Below are 18,767 nucleotides of genomic sequence, written 5' to 3'. Positions count from 1 at the left end.
GAATTTAATAATGGAAAACTGGATCACACAGCAGTTATCTTTTAAAAAACACACTTTAAAGAACAGTGAATAGTGAGGTTTTAACATGTAGCTACCAGACATGTAAAGCAAAGTTAACTGGTTAGTGCCATCTACTTGGAACATATGCAGACACCTAAATAAACAGCTGAAGTTAAAAATAAAAATAGAGATAGAAACATATCTTTCCCCTACTCATTCCTGATGACAATCAAATTTAGATGATAATAATGTAAAAAGATGAAAAAGTCTACACAGAATTTAATGAAATGAGAGGCATATGTGCAAAATAAAAATAAGTCATTACTTTTGGGGCACTTATCAAAAAGACTTGGAGCAGAGAAACTGTTACATAGTATGAGTAATGGGAACAAACAAAACTGAACTTGCCAGGATGGTTGTTTCTTAATGGGACTGACATCATGAACAGCCCTACTGCACAGACAAATGGATTGTTTCTCTAGTGTATTTAATCTGACCCATCCACCCTGCTAAATCCAGCAGAGCAGCCAGGACTCCAGGTAATCTACAAACAGATGTTATTAGGCCTTCCCAGCTCCTGTCAAATTTTCTAATTTAATAAATTCAAAGTCACTTAGAAGACCAAAAAGTCATCAATACTGTCTCCTAAAAGTTAGACATACCTGGTTTGAGGTCATAGTGTATGATGGGAGGTTTTATTTCATTTAAGTACTTTAAAGCATTCACAATCTGCATGATAATTGATCGGGCCTCTTTCTCCGACATTAATTTGTGCTGTTTCAGGTAGAAGTCCAAATCATTTCCCTCACAGTACTCTAATACTGTACAAAACCTGAAGACAAATAAATCAACATTTAACCTTTAGATAAGAACAAGCAGATTAAGACTATCTAAATCACTTCCAATTAGCTTCAGATTCCTTTCTTCTTTGTCTCTTAAAACACTCTTCCATTCTTTACTCAGTATCAGCTATCTGAGATTTCACAGGAAAAAAAGTGCTCGCTATCTTGGAAAAGAACCTCTATACCCTTCATGTTGGCATCAACCTTGCTGAAGTTCACCATGGCACAGCTCTTCTTTAATCTAGACTCAAAGAACACTGACAAGAACTATAATGTATGTGAGTTAGACATCTTCTTGGAAGGGTCTCCTTTATATACCCATGTTATGTACTCATTTCTAAACAACCACACGGTAATCGAGTATATAATTCTCCTCATAAGAATTTTATATAACACTAGGTGTTGGCACTGAGGAAGAATCTAGGATTTGTCCTAGTCCCAAGAACTAGTTCTTCTGGCAGTTTGGCACAATACTGCACAAATGTGTTACCAGGTGGCACTTACATCAATACATCACAGACCCACATTTAAAACTACCCTACCATTATAGGTCATGTGTCTATCTTGCAAGGTGTTACAAACTGATGTAAGCCTTCATGAACTATTATAAGAGATAAATATCTTTTGAACTATTTTAAGCTTGACAATGAGGGTCTGTCAGTCAAGATCTAGCCAGAAACCACTTAGGTATTTAAGACAGAGAATAAGCTTTAATTGAGGAAACTAATCACACAGATGATGGAATTATTGAGAAGATAAATTGGCCAGTGAGGCACCCCAGTGGTCATCTACTGCAGGAAGCCATTAGCACCTTAAGGCCAGAGGGCCAGAGGGAGAAGATGGTACAACTAGAACTAAGAGTCACCAGGGGAAACTAGAATTGTGTGCCTCCCCATCTGCTGACCAGCTGAACACCAACACAGAAGCCTTGTTAAGAATAACCTACAAGAGCCAACCTCCCCTAATGCACAGAAGGAAAAGGCAAACAGATCAGGACTAGCATTGGAGGACTATAGTCAACTAGAGTATGAACTTCAAACAGAACTATCACTAAATGTAAACAGTTTTGTGGAATTACTGCTATGAAATGTAGAAGGGCATGCTAGTACTCTATTTGAGAATAACTATCTAAATGTACATTCTCTGATCTGAGATGATGAAATCCAAAACAGACTTTCATCATGTTTAGTGGACTGACCCAAATGCAAGCAAGAAATAAAATATCACTTTTAGTACCCAAACAATTCTTAGAAGACATCCTAAAACAATGGTCTGACTTATTTTTGGTGAAAATTCATCATATGCACAATAAGAAGAACAGTACAGAATCAATTTATCACATTAGTTGAAAGACAACTCAAGTCATTAAAGTTATCTTTGGAATAGTTTTAACACTTATATTGGGGTAGAGGTGTCTACCTAGTATTCAAGGAATCTGCTCAAAACAAAACAGTGATACCACTCTGTGGAGACCAGACCAGGCATCCCTTTTGTACTTTCTAACTAGAATTTTTCTGAGCCATACTCAGAAACACACATGGCTCTGCCTGGTGCCAGGGCTTCTTAAAGAAAAGAGAAAATCCTAAATAGATGGAAGAGGGGACAGGTTATATTTCTTCCAAAGAGAATATGGTCTTTCTGGGATATTTCTAAATATGGGCCAGTACTCTGTGTAGCCATCCAAGATAGCTGCTGGCTAAAAAGACCAAAATTCCTAGAATCACCCTAGGAAGCTGAGGGAACACCTGCAGGCTAGGTATGTTCTTCTGACTCATGCCAAACTCCTATGAAGAAACATTTTTCAAATGCTGAAGTGTTCCTAAATTCCTGGGTGAGTCCAGAGGGCTCTAGCGCTCACTTATCCATACCAGATAACAACATACAGGATTATCAAAAGATTACCAAATGACACAAGTCATTTCAAGTGTCTGGTCTTCAAGATCCACCTACATCGTTGAGAAGCCTGGACCCTGGGATCCCTTCCAGTTCTAACATCTTATAAGCCTATGAACCTACATTTCAACCTGCAGCCCTGGGCTCTGTCTTCACTTGTGCCACATTAATCCATTTGTTATATAGGCTAACATGACCTTGCTGGTACTTTTTCTGTGTGTGTGGTATGGGGTTTGAACTCAGGGCTTACACCTTGAGACACTCCACCAGCCCTATTTTTGTGAAGGGTTTTTCCAGATAGGGTCTTGCAGAACTATTTGCCGGGGCTGGCTTAGGACTGCGATCCTCTTGATCTCCGCCTCCTGAGTAGCTAGGATTACAGGCATGAGCCACCAGCGCTCAGCTTGCTGGTACTTCTTAAAAGGCCTACATGGTTCATCAGAGTCTCCAGGGTGGGGTAGAGACTCTCCTGAACACTCTACGTTCACTGGGCCATGTCAGTGACATGCTGGCACTAACTTCTGCTAGTTCCCAAGAGCTTACTGCTAGTTTTTCAGGGATTTTGTAAGCTGGTTAAAGCACTTGTAGAACAAATAGATAAGCAAAATGTGTAAATACATAAAACAAAAATACTATTTGGCCATTAAAAAAAAGAATAAGATACTGAATCATGCTACATGAGTAAACCTTATGAATATCATAGTAAGTGTAAGAAGCTATTACATGATTCCACTTGTATGAAAGTCCACATTAGGAAATCTATAGAGACAGAAAGTAGTGGTTGCTTAGGGCTAGGGGAGAGAGAGAGGGAGAGGGATGATAAAATCAGAGCAAAAGGTACAGGTTTCTTCTGAGGTGGTAAAAATGTTCTAAAATTGGCTGAGGTAATGGTTGCACATATCTTAAAACCACTGTATTATGTACTTTAAATGAGTGAATAAGATGATATGTGAATTATAATTCAATGAAGCTATTTGTCATTTAAGTTGGTAGCTCAAAAGTAGACATGGTAGGAGTATTTATACTATGGAAATTGGCAAACATTACAAATCAGCCTTATGTTTCTCCAAATTAGATGTTAAACATTTACTAGCACACACGTACACATTCTTTGGACTAGAGATGTCTGACTGACACAAATGTGAATTTATATATGTTCACTTAGTCATGAATTAATAAATTTTGTTCCCTTGGAGGGTATTTCCTGAACCCAGATTTAACATTTATTCCAGAAATACTTAACACTTTAAGAAAATAATATTAACTACTAAGGTAAAATGGCATAATACTTACGAGTCAGTGTCCAGTGAAAAGTAATCATACAGCTTAACTATTCTGGGATGATCCAGTTCTTTGTGAATCCGGTATTCCCTACACGCATGCCTATGAACAAAATGGAAAATTACCAAGAAGGCATTTTAGCTTTATAGAACTCATCAAAAGTACTCCTAGGACTGGAGGAGTGGCTAAAGTGGTAGAGTGCCTGCCTAGCGAGGATAAGGAACTGAGTTCAAACCCCAGTACCATAAAAAATATATATATATTCTTAAATATTCTCTCCTTTCTCCACCATTTTCACATGCTCATTACATTAGATCCAGCTGGTCCCCTCATCTAATTTCTCCCTTTCCTCATCCTGTTTTTGCTTTTGGTGTCTATCAAGCCATGGTTCAAGTAATAGGCACACATATATTTGTTAAATAAGTGGATGGCAACCTTCCATACCTTTCAAGTTCTTCTATGACAATTACATTTCTTTTATGTTTACACCCAAATATCAAATCACACAGACATTTTTTTTTCCCACTCCTCTAAAGCTGATACTTCATATCCTTTAGAGGACTGAGAAAAAAAAAAGAAAAAAAACTGTCAAGCAAGCAAGAAAGAAACCAAAGAGTAACTAGAAACTGTTTTAAGTAATCCAACACAATTTAGCTTGGGATGTTTTGTTACAAGGCAAGAGTTAGAAAAGAGAAACTTTCCACAGTATATAATAAAACTTTATCAAAAAGGTGATGTCAGGAACCATTGTAAAGATCAATTACAGATGAATCAATTTGGGTTGTAACACATTTGCACATAGAAGCAATGCTAGGAATCTCTCTATATAGCTACCCTTAACTCAACTAGCAAAAACACTTTGTCTTTCTTATTATGCTTATGTCTTCTCTTCAACAAAATTAGAGATAAGGGCAGAACAGGTTCTGCCTTGAAGTGAGGGGGGGAGGAGAGAGATGGAGGGAGGGCGAGGGGGAGGGAGGAAGGGAGAAATGACCTAAACAATGCCTAAACAATGTATGCACATGTGAATAAATGAATAAAAAAAGGCATTACAATGGTATAAAAAATAAAAAGTCAAATTTACAAGCTATAAAAAAAAAAGGTGATGTCTTCTGAAACTGGCTTTAGTACATCAAAAACACACAGTAAAGTACTTAACTAAAGAAAAGCTGAGGAAAAGAATTAAGAGACCAAAGCAGGGAGAATTGGAAATCTAGAAGTAATCAAATGTGGGTTTTCCCTAATGGAAACTTTAATGGGCTTATTTTTCAAGCTACCACTTTTTCCTATCTTTGCTTCTTCTGATGCTTCATTTCATTATTATGTCTTTCTGTAGAGAAAAGATGGGCCAACAGCAACACAAAGTGGTAATGAGACATGCACTATATGAAGAAGCTAGGACACAGCTCCCTGAGCTCTAGCTTTCTTGTCACTGGATGAGAAGTTTAGAAATGTACACCAGAGGACACGAGCACACACTTCACCAAAGTAGCTCTACACTTGTCTTTTTTCATCTGACAAGATTCCATGTAATATTATATTATAAAAGTGATGCTTTAAAAAAAGAAGCAGTTAGAAACCTATGGGTTAAGCAGATCATTGTTCAAGTCATTTCTGACTCATGCATGCTTTTCTGGCTCTGTAATTAATTCTCTGTTCTATTAATTTCTTCACTTTGTGCATATCAAAAAAGAGACCACTTTTGTGTGTGTGTGTTTGTGTGTGTGTGTGTATCACTAAAAGCAGCAACCCTCAATGTGCGCCAAGCTCTAGGCCAGCTGCAAGGAGTGACTGGGCAGTGTCCCTCACACACTCACCTTTTAATTTAGCATCCAAGGGATTAATGCACTAAAGAGAGTTTACTAAAAAAGTGGGAGAAATCTACCTACTAAAGTGTCTTTAGGATTGGAGGTATGGCTCAAGTAGTGGAGTGCCTGCCTAGCAAGTGCATGGTCCTGAGTTCAAAGCCCAGGACACACACACCCCAAACAATAAAAGAGACAGACAGACAGACAGACAGACACACACACACACACACACACACACACACACACACACACACTAAAAGAAGAAAAAACAATTTTAAAAGACCTTACTATGGAGAGAAATAAAATTTTCCTATTTTATAATGTTACTGTAACACTGATGTGCACTACTTTTTCAGTGTCAGTTTAACAATGAATTATTTATTAGCTGGGCACCAGTGGCTCATGCCTGTAATCCTAGCTATTCAGGAGACAGAGATCAGGAGGATTCCCATTCCAAGCCAGCCAGCGTAAATAGTTTGTGAGGCCCTATCTCAAAAACATCCAACACAAAAAAGAGCTGGTGGAGTGGCTCAAGTGGTATAGTGCCTTCCTAGCAAGCATGAGGCCCTGAGTTCAAGCCTCAGTAGTGCCAGAAAAAAAATAAATTAAATAATGAATTTTTAAAACACTCTTCAAAATATTGTGTTTGATCTAAGCTGTAAGTTCAAAGTTATTAATGACACTTATGCAATTCTCCATTATTTATAGCCTAAATTCATGGTATAACTTCATATCACTAAGAAAGCAAAATCTTTCAAAGAAAGGTAGAAGTGTTGAAGAATTTTCTCCCAAGCAAGAATGGAGGTTACAAGAACTTTGCACACCCTCTCACCATTGTCTGTCAACTGAGAAATGGACAATGACCAGTAATTTCCATAGGTGTTCTCAGGTGCCATGACTGCCTCTCTGATAAGGGAAACAGAAGGAAGGCATCATGGTAGCCTGAGCCAAGACAGCAGTGCTTAGGACAAAGAAGACAATCCCCTTTTACTTTCTCTCTCCCTTTGGTAGAGAAAGGTAAGAAAGATACTCATCCATACCCACTGGGGCTCAAACAGCTTGCCAATAGTGTCAAGGAGGGACATGGGACTGGCTTCAATTCCTCATTTTGAAAAGGTTAGATGAGCTGACTGCTCTCCTGCAGTTACCATTGTATTCAACACCACAGTTCTCTTAAGGTCAGCCTAAAAGCTGGATTCTGAAATGGCAAAATATTACAAGTTCCAGCATAGAAACTACATTCTCAAGGTTGACCATGCTTGGTCCTAATACAGCCAACTGTTTTAGAATGGTCAATGCAGAGGTAAGCTGCAGAACAGGCATTTAGGATCCCCTAGGCACTCTTACAAGTCTCAGTACAACAGGGACAATTCTCATTTATAACTGGTCAGAACAATGCATGGTTTCCTTCCTTGAAATACTGCTGGCATTCATGGCTGCGTGCCATTCACACCAGAGATCAAGTGACTGGAACACATTATAATAATGGATCTGCTCCTCAGGAGAATCTAGACTGCAGCTGCTTATCATATAAGACATACATGGAGGCATTCATGTGTTAGGCACATATCATCTCTTTTACTACCTTTGCTACTTCCTATTTCTCTTAGGGTTGCAGGAACCCTCTCTTATCCAGTACTGAGTGCCACTGCCAATCTGTGTGCAACAGAAAGAAATTTGGGAGGCAAACACTGGAAGAATCACAATTCAAGGACAGCCAGGGGAATAAGTTAGTGAGACTCTATCTCAACCAACAAGCCAGGTATGGTGGTATGCAACTGTGATCCCAGCTATGTGAGTGATGTAGATAAAAAAGTTGAGGCCTGAGGCTAGCCCACAGTAAAAAGCATAAGCCCTTACATGAAAAATAACTAAAGCAAAAAAAGGGTTGGGGGTGTGGCTCAAGTGGTAGAATGTATGCCTAGCTAAGACCTTGAGTTCAAACCCCAGAATCCCCCATGCTCCCACACAAAAAAGTTTTTAGGTTCCTGATGAACAACAGGTATAAAGCCAGGGTTGCTCTTGATAAAGAAATACTTGATTTTTTTTCTCTAAAGTTTTAGAAGTTGACTAAAAGGTACTTCAAAGCACCACCCCCCAGACCCTCTATGTATTATTTATAATAAAAGGCACATGGCTACCGCTACAGTTAGGGTGTTCGTTTCTATCAAAAGGGGCTTATCAGCTCCCTTCAGGAACAGGACCTCTCATTCAATACTTGTACTTGCCAAAAGGAAACAAAGCTCAGCCCAGTGGGGAACCTAATAGCAAATTAAGTCTGAGGCTTCCTAACCAAAAGAGCCATAAACTCTGGTGTTAGGAAGCTCAGGGGGGATTACAGACAAAACCTGATATTAGTGGAACAAAGAAATTCACAGCTGCATATGTAATAACTATTCATTCTAAAGAAATCACCCTCCTAAACCTCAGATCCCAAGGACAGAAGAGTACTGTCACTAATGGCATTCTGAAGAAAGGCAAGCACAAGAAGGGGACAATGAAGACAAGACATAGAACTCTGAGATGGGCAAACTGAAGTGGCAGAAGCACAGCACTGAGGGGCTGAACAAGTCTAACATGTACCATGAAGGTTTACTAGGAGCCCATTCCACACTGTCTCTTCCAGAAGGAAATGACTGAAGTAGCCAAGAATCCCACCAGCAGCTTCCCAGTGTCCTTAGACCACTAAGAGACACTCTCTCTTGGTTTCTATAAGTAGGCAACAATGTTTTTTGAGGTTTTACTTGTTTTTGTAGCTATTTTTAGATCAATGGAAAGAGAATTAAGAGCATGGGTTTTGGCTGGAGAGACATCTATTTCAATACCAGCTTAGCCATTTAACCATTATTCAAATTCTGTAAATATCAGTTTCATCATCAGTAAGATGCAGAATATATTCACTCCCCTAGGGCAAACAGGAGGATGAAAAAAAACCAACAATAATTCATTTAAAGCTCTTAGCACAATGCTCAATCAATAGCTATTATTAAATTCAGAAAAATCTAAACAAAAATAAACTAGAAAAAAGAAAAAAATTAGAAAAATCAGACATTTAGTATCACTTACTTGTGGTAATTCTCCTTTTTCTCATCTCTCCAGTTTTTATTTAACTGGTGAATTTTCACAGCTACGTATCTTTGCTCTGTTAGATCAAATGCCTACAAAGAAAAGGAATAAATTATATTTTAGATAAATACAAGAATTACGGGGAATTGACTTGGAGATTTTATTTAACACATCAACACAAAGTCCAAAATACATTATTAAATAAAAACAGCAACAAATGACAACACATCACATACTTGCTTTGGTGTTGCAACAATTTTCTAGAACTTGTGATTAGATAATTTAAAAGTATCTAGACACACTGGCACCAAGGGGTTTAGAAGACAAACCCAAGCAAACACCACAAACAGAAGGCCAGCCCATGCGTTCCTTTATGGCTCTTCCCAGCAATGCTCTTTCTGGACAGACCCTCTTCATCTCAGGCTTTTCTTCCTTAGGTTGTCTCTAGCCACTCAGCTGACACTGGGACTTCAGAGGCTTCAGCAGTAAGTCCCCCTGCTTTTGAAATCCTGGGAACACACAAACTGCCTGTCTCCTAAAGAAAATAACCCCCCAAGATACAACTCTTTGGTATGACTGCTCCCAAATTAACCCTGTAATTTGGTATGTTGTGTCTATTAAAATAAAAACAGAAACAAAGACTAAAAACAGCCGTGCCTTTCGTCCCACCCCTGTATGCTGGGAAAATTTAAAGAGTTTTTAAGCCTAAAAAATGACTGTAGTTAATCACACTAAAAGTCACTTCTCCAGCACTGTTCAGAAAAAGGAACAGGCTTTCCTCAAAGATCACCAATGCTAGCAGGCCCTGTAATAGCCAAGTAGTACTATGTCATGGGATAAAAAAGTTTAACAGATGGTTTTATGAAGAAGTTGGGTATTCACAGAAATGAAACTTTTCTCACATTGTGAAGCATGTATAGCATCATGACTTTATTGCAGAAAACCAGTTCAAGCCATTAAAAACCAGGTTTAATGGCATCTATTCTGTAAGAGCACCAATACCATGGCAAGTGTCATTTTCCCCAACTTTCACCCCTTACTTCTGAATTGCAGGCACCCATCATTGATTTACAAGGGCTTTTAGAGAATGGGGAATGGCAAAAGAACAACTACAACAAGTGTAGTATAAGAAGCATACAGATTTCTGAAATATTAAAAACACCGAAGAACTACACTGAGAAAAAATAAGATGATGAAATCACTCAAAGTACCTGTGAAGCCCCACGAATTAATTTTGATGATTTTTACAATGGAAAAATTACTTTTCACTTCTGTGTCTTGAAAAGATATTTATATACCGAGGTTCCAAGCAGCACTATTTACAACAGCCAAGAGGTGTAAGCAACTCAAGCGTCCAACAAAGCAGGAATGGATAAACAAAATGTGGTACATATATATGAAATGGAATATTATTCAGCCTTATAAGGGAAGGAAATTCTGTCACATGCTGTAACACGGGTGACTCTTGAGGACATTATCTTAAGTGAAATAAACTAGTGATAGAAAGATAAACACTTTATGATACTGTTTATATAAAGAATCTAAAAGTAATCAAATTCATAGGAAAAAAGTAGACTGTGGTTACCAAGAGCCAGGGGAATGGGAAAAGGGAGTTGGTTAATATGAAAAGGTTCTAGAGATCTGTTTCACAACACAGATCTTCTTAATGCTACTGAATTCTATACTTAAAAAAGTTAACATGGTAAATTATACATTATATATCTGCCATCACAATAAAAATTATAAAAACATAAACTAAGCATATGACTTATGAAAACAATTTTGAAACAGAAAACAGCCTTAACAGTAGATTTGATCAACAAAACATAAAGCTGATTCTTGGAGTAACTAATAATAACACAGACTAATCAAAATATCAGTCCAGAAACACAAAAATAAGTACTTCACACAAGAAAGAAATAACTAAAGCATAAATTTTTTTTTTAAATCTAGATGAAATAGAAGATTTTTTTCAGAGATTAAATTACTGCCAGGCACAGAGGCACACACTTCAAGTTTCAGCCTGTAAGAGGTTGAGGAAGGAGGCCAGCCTACACTGCACAGCAAGTTCCAGGCCAGCATGGAATACATACAGAGACCTTGTCTCAAAAAATTAACAAGCCACCCTATCCCCCCAAAATAACCAAAATTGACTTAAGAAGGGGGAGAAGCTGGGTGCTGCTGGCTCTCGCCTATAATCCTAGCTACGGGGAAGGCTAAGATCAAGAGGATCATGGTTCAAGGCCAGCCCAAAAACTTCGTGAGACCTCATCTCAACCAACAGCATGTGCCTATCATTCCAAGCTACTTGGGAGGCTGAGATCTGGAGGATTGTGGACCAGGCCAGCCTGGGCAAAAAGAGAGACCCTATCTCCAAAACAACCAGAGCAAAAGTGGTAATGTACCTGCCTAGCAAGCATGAAGCCCTGTGTTCAAACCCCAGACTGCCATGGGGGTGGGGGAAAGAAAATCTGAATAGGTCAATGTCTACAGAAGGAATTGAAAGGACAACTGTTTTCTTCCAAAATGATGCCTATTCAGGTGATTTTAATGGGTCAGCTGTAACAAACATTCAAGGAGCAATACTGCTCCAGCAAGAAAAATGTCCCAATTCATTCTAAGGAGCTAGGATAACTATGACATCAAAGCTCCACGATGCTACTTGCACACAAAAGATAACCATGGAACCAGTCAGACTTATGAGCACAGATAAATCAAAACCAGCAGTGCACTGAAAGTTATATTATAGTTCTGGAAATGGATAATGATGACAGGTGCACACATTGTGAATGTAGTTCATGCCACTGACTATATGCTTTAAATTGTTGAAGAGGTAAACTGCACATGTACATACATATATAATCATAATTTAAATATTAACATTTAAGTTGGGTATGGTAGCACACACAAAACAAAACATAAAATCCGATTTCTCACACAGAAATTCTTATGGGTGAAACAGATCACAACAATAAAGGCTACACTTAACAAACAGGATTCCCACAGCTATGCAGTGAAGACAACTTAATAAACCAATTCTGTGTTTTCTACCCAGGTGCCAAAAATACGTAGAGAAAGTGCTGCACATGTGGATGTGCAGCAATTTAAAGCTGGCTGACTCCCTCACTCAGTATAAATCAAGCCAGAGGGCCAACTGTGCTGGCCCTGCTGGAGCACTAAACAATGCACTGTTACTAAACCCACTTACAAGAGAGCGTCACTAACACAAAAAGCCAATTTTCAAAGGCCTCGCACTTTGACACATCTATTTTGTTAAAAAATGATTATGAGAAAAAAGGAACTCATTTCTAGCAAATGCAAATGAGGCAGAAAGTACAGAACAAAGGTAAGAAAAAAATCACCACCCAGAAACAATATTGTTTTTCCTTCCCGTTTTATTTATTACTAATATTTCAAGCTTTAAAGCAGTAAAATATCATCTGCCACTTAGTCACTTAAATTTATTAAAAGCAATTTTCCCAATGATATAAGTTCTTAAAGCTTATGACTTTCAACCAATGGATATCAACCTACAGTTATCACTATTTTAAATGTTCTCTGAATTGGTAATAACCAATAATCTAACTCTGTATACTTATACTCAGTTGTTCACACTTACCTTGTAAACTTCACTGAAACCTCCTCTACCCAAAAGATGTAACAACAAATATCTGTCATTTAGCGTTGGATGATCTTTAAATCTGTGGAAACAGGGAATATTACATTCTGAAATCAAGGACTATAGTCTTTCATATTTCAAAAATTCCCTTAATATTACACAGTATACACTTGATTACAGCTGCTGCTGACAATCTGCCACTTGCAGTGAACTGAGTACAAAGTTACTTAGTTCAAAGAGGCAGCCTAATTACAAAAAATAGTGATAGAGCAAAAGATGTAAGTGCTAGTCTCAGTAGCCACAATTAGACCTCCTGCCTTTCTTGACCTCCCTCCCTGCCACAAAGTGAGGGGGAGTAGATTAAATTAGAGCAAAAATTTTCAAACTGTGCTCTTTGGCTCCTCCAAACCACTCAAGAGACATATGCCCCCATCATTTCAAAACTACCAAGATAATTTACACTGCCTTAAAAAATGGATTATAAAGTGAGTCACAGGTTCTATATGGATTCATTTCTCTCCTCCCCACCCACCCACTCTCTTATTTATTATCGTATGTGTGTGAGAGAGAAAGAGAAAGAGAGACAGAGAGAGAAAGACAGAGAGACAGGGTCTTAGTATGTAACACAGGTTATCCTCAAATTTACCAGTCTCTTGCCTCAGCCTCCAAAGTGCTAGAATTACAGATCTGTGTCATCACATCTGGGTTATCATTTTCTCTTTAAGGCAGAAAGTCTATGATACTACTGTGTTCTCCAAATAAGACTCTACCTGTGATGTGTACCTGTAATCCCAGCACTAAGAAGGCAGAGGTAGGAAGATCATGAATTCAAGGACAGCCTAGGCTACACAGTGACACCCTGACTCAAAAAAACAAGGGCTGGGAAGGTAGCTCAGAGTCACACACTTGCCTAGCATGTGAAGGACCTGGTTTCGATCCCCAGCACGACCAAACAAAAGAAGATTCCATCCTGTGTCATTTTCTAACAATTATGACAAAGAAATGACAATATTCTGGCAAAATAAGTGTTACGGTATAGGCTATAGTTTAGATATAAAATGGCCCCAAAAGCTCATGTGTTGAAGGCTTGGTCCCCAGCTGGTGGCACTACTGAGGTATGACTGGATCATTATGGTACTTGAGCTATTAGGAGATGGAACCTTGTTGGAGGAAGAGATCACCAGGGGGGTGACTCTGAAGGTTTCTTTTGTCTCCAGACCATTCCTTCTCTGTCTGCTTCTGGCTGTCATGAGGTAAGCAGTTTCACTCTGTTACAACCTCTCTACCAAGATGCTCTACCTCACCACAAATGGATCCAAGTGACCTTGGACTAAAATCATAAGACAAAACAAATTCTTCCTCCCTTAAGTTGTTTTCTCAGTTGTTTTGTCACACTGACAAAAATGAATAACACAGAATTTTTACTTAGTTCCTGATCTTAAACAGCCTTCCTATTAATCCTGAAATTATTTTAATTAAAAAAAAAAAAAACCAAACAAACAGCATGCCTGTGGGGAGAGACAATTACTATATGGTGGGTTGGATTAGACAGATCCAAGTTTGACAAAATAACTTAATTTCTTTAGTTTGTTTTCTGATTGATGTATTAAAGATGATGGGGTTATCATGAGGTCAAGTGTGTGTGTGTCAGAGCACTTAGCACCATGCCGGATACACACAGTTTCTTTGTGAATGTTAACTACTGCTGGCTCACACTTGACAAAAGGAATGGTCCATGGCACACACTGATCCAACAAAAATATACAAGTTCTGTGAAAAATGTTTCAGACTTAGAAATATGTGACAAAGAACAGATTAGTGATAAAAAAAAAAAAAAAGCCCTTTTCGACTTGTAGCCTACTTTTTGTACTTTCAGTCTTTTGATGACTTATAAGCAAAGGTGGGCATTAATTTGTAATTCAGGTGAAGTTAAGAATCTTACTTAAACTCTCAACACCCAAATGGACCTTAAGGATCATTCAGAAACTGAGTGTCAAATCAAACCTAATATTCTTTCTACAACACCAAACTGAGGCTCATGCTTCCCATTTCCATGGATAAATGTGAATAGCATAGGTACCACCCATTTACAGTTGCAATGCTGTATTGTTTTAGCACTTCTGCTTGTGTAAAAATGCTGTATGATACATATATATTTAGTATATGAACTGAATGTATTTATATATATTTAAACTAAGAAGATCATAATTTTGTTCTTAAAACTGTATATCTTATAAAAGAACTAAATACACTGGAATTATTTAACAAACTTATATTAAACAAAAACACCATACTGGACTATCATGTCAGAAAGTGCTCATTAATCCCCAACCCAGTACACCCCAAGTTGCTTACTGTGAGTTATCTTCATTATGTATCCTTTTTAGTTCCCTGATATGTAGATTTCTAACCCTTTCTAGCCTTTCCAGCTCAGCCTGGATCTCTGCTTCCTCCTGAAAAGGAAAGAAAGCTCAGAATACAAGGAACTTCACCTTTTCATTGAAAAACTACAGGAAAATGATTTGCATTGAAAAAAAGATTAAATCCTCTGCCCCTCCTTTATCTCCCCACTCCTCAGATGTAAGCATTTTTAAGTTTCTGTATAAATTTTCATGAATGTTTTGTGTACTTATACATGGGTATACAAACAATTTTTACAAAACTTAGGTTCACAATCTGGTTCTTTTTTCTAAGTACGGATTATATTTGTGCCTTAAATTCCACTAATTTAACATCTGAGAACTCAGTTGGAAAAAAAGGTATGATATAAAAACAAACACACACCAACAGTTTATTAAATGGTTATTGACCACTATCACTGTGAACAGCATCTACCAATAACGTATGAACTGCTAAATTTAAGAGCTGAGCAATCTATAGTTAGAATATCTCAAAATTAGAGCTGGGCACAGTGGTTCATAACTATAATCCTGGCTATTCAGGAGGCAGAGATTGGGAAGATCATGGTTCCAGGCCAGCATGAGAAAAAAGTTTGTGAGACCCTGTGTCAACCAATAAAAAGCTGGGTGTGGTAGTTCACACCTCTCATCCCAGCTAGTGGGCAGCATAAAAAGGAGGACTGCGGTTCAGGTCAGCCTGGGCATAAATGTGAGACCCCATTCATAAAATACCTAAAAAGTAAAAAGAGCTAGGGGTGTAGCTCAAGCGGTAGATAGCACCTGTCTGGCAAGTGCAAAGGCCTGGGTTAAAACCCTAGTACTTTCAAAAGCGGGGAGAGACCTCAGCAAGTTCTGCTAGGTTATCTTTGTATTAGAATATGGTTGGTATAATAATTTTTCTTCAGCTAGTTTAGGCAAGAAATAAGAGCTATGTGATTTAAAATATCACAAGAGTCTTAAGCTTAATTTCAGAACTGTCTGCTCCTGTATAATTAACTTCTACTCTAGGAATAACCACTTGGGTAGCCTTATAATACAGACAGATTTATCTACTGATCGGTCATGGGGGGTAAAAGTACTCACACTGGGTGAATGGAATGGCGTAAGTGTAACTCAAGATTCCTGCAATGATGTTGAGGATACTATTATATTTTTCCAAATGACCACACAATTTCCATACTAGATGTAAAGTAGAAATTACATTTCTCCAGGAAGATTTTCTTTACCTTTTTAAGATGACCTAATCTGAGTTTGAAGATTTCTTCTTGTTCATGGTATTCTGCTAATGTTAACCTGGAAAATAATGGTAGAAGTTTCAGTAAATTATTTGAAATCATAGTGTGCCTATTTAAAGAGAAATGTTCAAGTATGCTACAAGGAATATTTGATCTCTCATTTAAAATGACAAAAAGCCAGATTATTTTGCAGTCCTTTGATAAAGGGAATTTCTGTGATTTCTCAGATCTGATGTGAAGGAAATACTCAAAAGCCAAAATTTTAGTATGTAAAAAATGAGAAAAATATGCAAGCTTTATTTTTACATTATTTATGCAATGGGTTTTGTCCCATGCATTCATTACTCAGGTGAAAGCCCATTCAGAGAGATGATCAAAATTATATGTCTAAAAAAAATAAAACTTTCTTCACATTCTAGAAGCATCTCACTGTTTAGAAATGTTTTAAATAGCAGAAGAAAGAGACAACAGATATCATGGATAATCCAGTAGGGCTACCAAAGTACAGCCTCTGATTTTAACTCAAAGAAAACAGAATGAATAAGAATTAGTACATTCACTAGGGCTGTTACACTTACTCCTCACAGCTACAGATACCTGTATCTGTTATTCCTTTTCACACTAGGAAAAAAGAAAGAAATGAGAAATCATTCTCTGCTTGAAACAGGTTCAATAACCAGAAGGATAATGTGACTCACTCCAGAGGCCTGTTTTTGGCTTTTGGTCAGAGGAAAGAGCCAAGTCACAGACATTAATTAAAAAGTAGACTAAAGGCCTTCCAGCTTACATTTTACACAGGACTCCAGATGGCAAATGCTCACTGACAGTACCTTACTGGCTTAGACTGAACTCTAATTATTGTTCTGTGGCAAAAACAATAAAAACCCCTATGCCTTCTTTATCACTGCTAGGCTAAGAGTTAAATAATTTTCAAGCAATGCTAGAGGGAGAGTTCCTTCACAAAATAAACACAGGACTCAATGTCAAAAAAACTGGGGGTGTGGTTCAAGCAATAGAGGGCGTGCATTGTAAACATGAAGCCCTAAGTTCAAATCCCAGTACCACCCAATAAAAAGAAAAAAACAATAAAAATTAATTTATCTGGAGAATCTTTCAAAATCTTGGTTGCTACCTGGACTTTTAGAAAGGAAATACTTCACATCTGAACTATTGTAGTTTTTAAAATATTCCATTATATGAGTGAAAATGCTTTCCAAACTTCGTTTAGTATGTTTATTTTTATCACTTATGCTTAATGTAATTATTAGTTTATTCATTTGTTCATGACCCCTAAGTAAACTGTAAACTCCTTAAATTGGGACTGTATCCTTTCAATTCTGCATTCCCAGAATAGGGCCTAGCATAAAATAAACACTTTAAAATAAACTTACTAAGTGAATGTCAAAGAAAAGACTTCCCAATACATCGGGTGTATATGGGGTGAGGATCGTGTTATGCCACCTTTCTCACTGCAATAAAGGAATACTTATTTCTGGGGGGTTGTGGACTTTTAACAATGCTGTAATAGAAATTGTACACTTGAAGTGAATTACAGGTTACTGTGTTTTTATGATATAAAAACATAAAAAAGACAAAAGGCATATTAGTTAATAAGTTATATATTATAACCTTTCTATTTGTGGCTATCTCTGGTCATGAAATTTACTTTTTTTTTCTTTTTTTGGCAGTATGGAGGTTTGAACTGAAAACCTCACACTTACGAGGCAGGTGCTCTTACCACTTGAGCCACTCCACCAGCCCAAAATTTACTTTTAATTACAGAGGAGAGTGAAAAGGACTGGAATAGGAAGATGTTTCTGCCCAGGATTTTTAACTTCTCCTACATATAACAGTAAGTGCTAACCAGCAGAGAAAAAGATGATTGTACTTCAATTTAATTTAAGATACTGGTATTTTCCTTTGGTTTCCAGGACAGGGAAGAAAAAAAAAAAAACTGGCTTATTGTGAAAATGTTCTTTTTCTAAAACAACAGCTACTTTTTTTTTTCCTTTTTATTCCCTCAGTTTGTGTGCATTTTTGACCACTAAAGAGAATTCTTCGGTCAGAAATCCTGTTAAGATGCTATTAATTTACCACAATGTAGAGCCATACATAAACAATAATTACTACTAACATCGTATTTGTTATGGGTGGCCAAAAATCATGACATCAAAGTGACATTACTTTTCCCTCTCATTCAAAATTCTCTAAATAAAGAGTAGAATAAGAAAATCAGGTAATTTTTATGAGTTGAACAAATCCAGTGATATGAGCTGAAAACACAATTTAAACTTTAGAGACCTTCTTACGTTGTAACTGCTTCCAGTGACATTCAACAGAACATTCTATTTGGGGGGGAAGGTGTACTGTCTCAGTTCACATCAATAAAGAACGTACGTTTCATTTTCAGCTCCATTGGTCTTGCTTTTCCGCTGTTTCTGTTCATTGGTTGCTGGAGGGGCCTGACCCATGGCAGGAGGTTTCCGCTTCGCTAACATTTTCCGTTGTCTTTCTATCTCTTCCCTTTGTGAATTTATTCTTTCCTGTTGCCTAGAGATATAAAAGATGTGACACAGATGTGGCAAAAAAAACAAAAACAAAAAAACTTACCATTGCTACAGAAT

At 37.5% G+C, this 18,767-nt stretch overlaps 1 protein-coding gene across 4 annotated transcripts in view; it reads right to left on the bottom strand.

Moving 5' to 3' along the window:
• Window positions 1–18,767, bottom strand: part of Tlk2 (tousled like kinase 2) — a 124,434-nt gene that overhangs the window by 11,693 nt on the left and 93,974 nt on the right. For all 4 annotated transcript variants that reach the window (XM_020179954.2, XM_074045358.1, XM_020179964.2 and 1 more), the window contains 7 exons: window positions 18,541–18,693; window positions 16,135–16,201; window positions 14,865–14,962; window positions 12,510–12,591; window positions 8,891–8,982; window positions 4,029–4,118; window positions 663–832 (listed from right to left, as the gene is read on the bottom strand). In XM_020179954.2, coding sequence (XP_020035543.2) covers window positions 663–832; window positions 4,029–4,118; window positions 8,891–8,982; window positions 12,510–12,591; window positions 14,865–14,962; window positions 16,135–16,201; window positions 18,541–18,693 — 752 coding nt within the window. The remainder of the gene's footprint in view (window positions 1–662; window positions 833–4,028; window positions 4,119–8,890; window positions 8,983–12,509; window positions 12,592–14,864; window positions 14,963–16,134; window positions 16,202–18,540; window positions 18,694–18,767) is intronic.

The sequence above is a fragment of the Castor canadensis genome, chromosome 11 (genome assembly GCF_047511655.1).
Source record: "Castor canadensis chromosome 11, mCasCan1.hap1v2, whole genome shotgun sequence".
Classification (NCBI taxonomy): Eukaryota; Metazoa; Chordata; class Mammalia; order Rodentia; family Castoridae; genus Castor; species Castor canadensis.
This window is presented reverse-complemented; position numbering and strand designations above follow the sequence as displayed.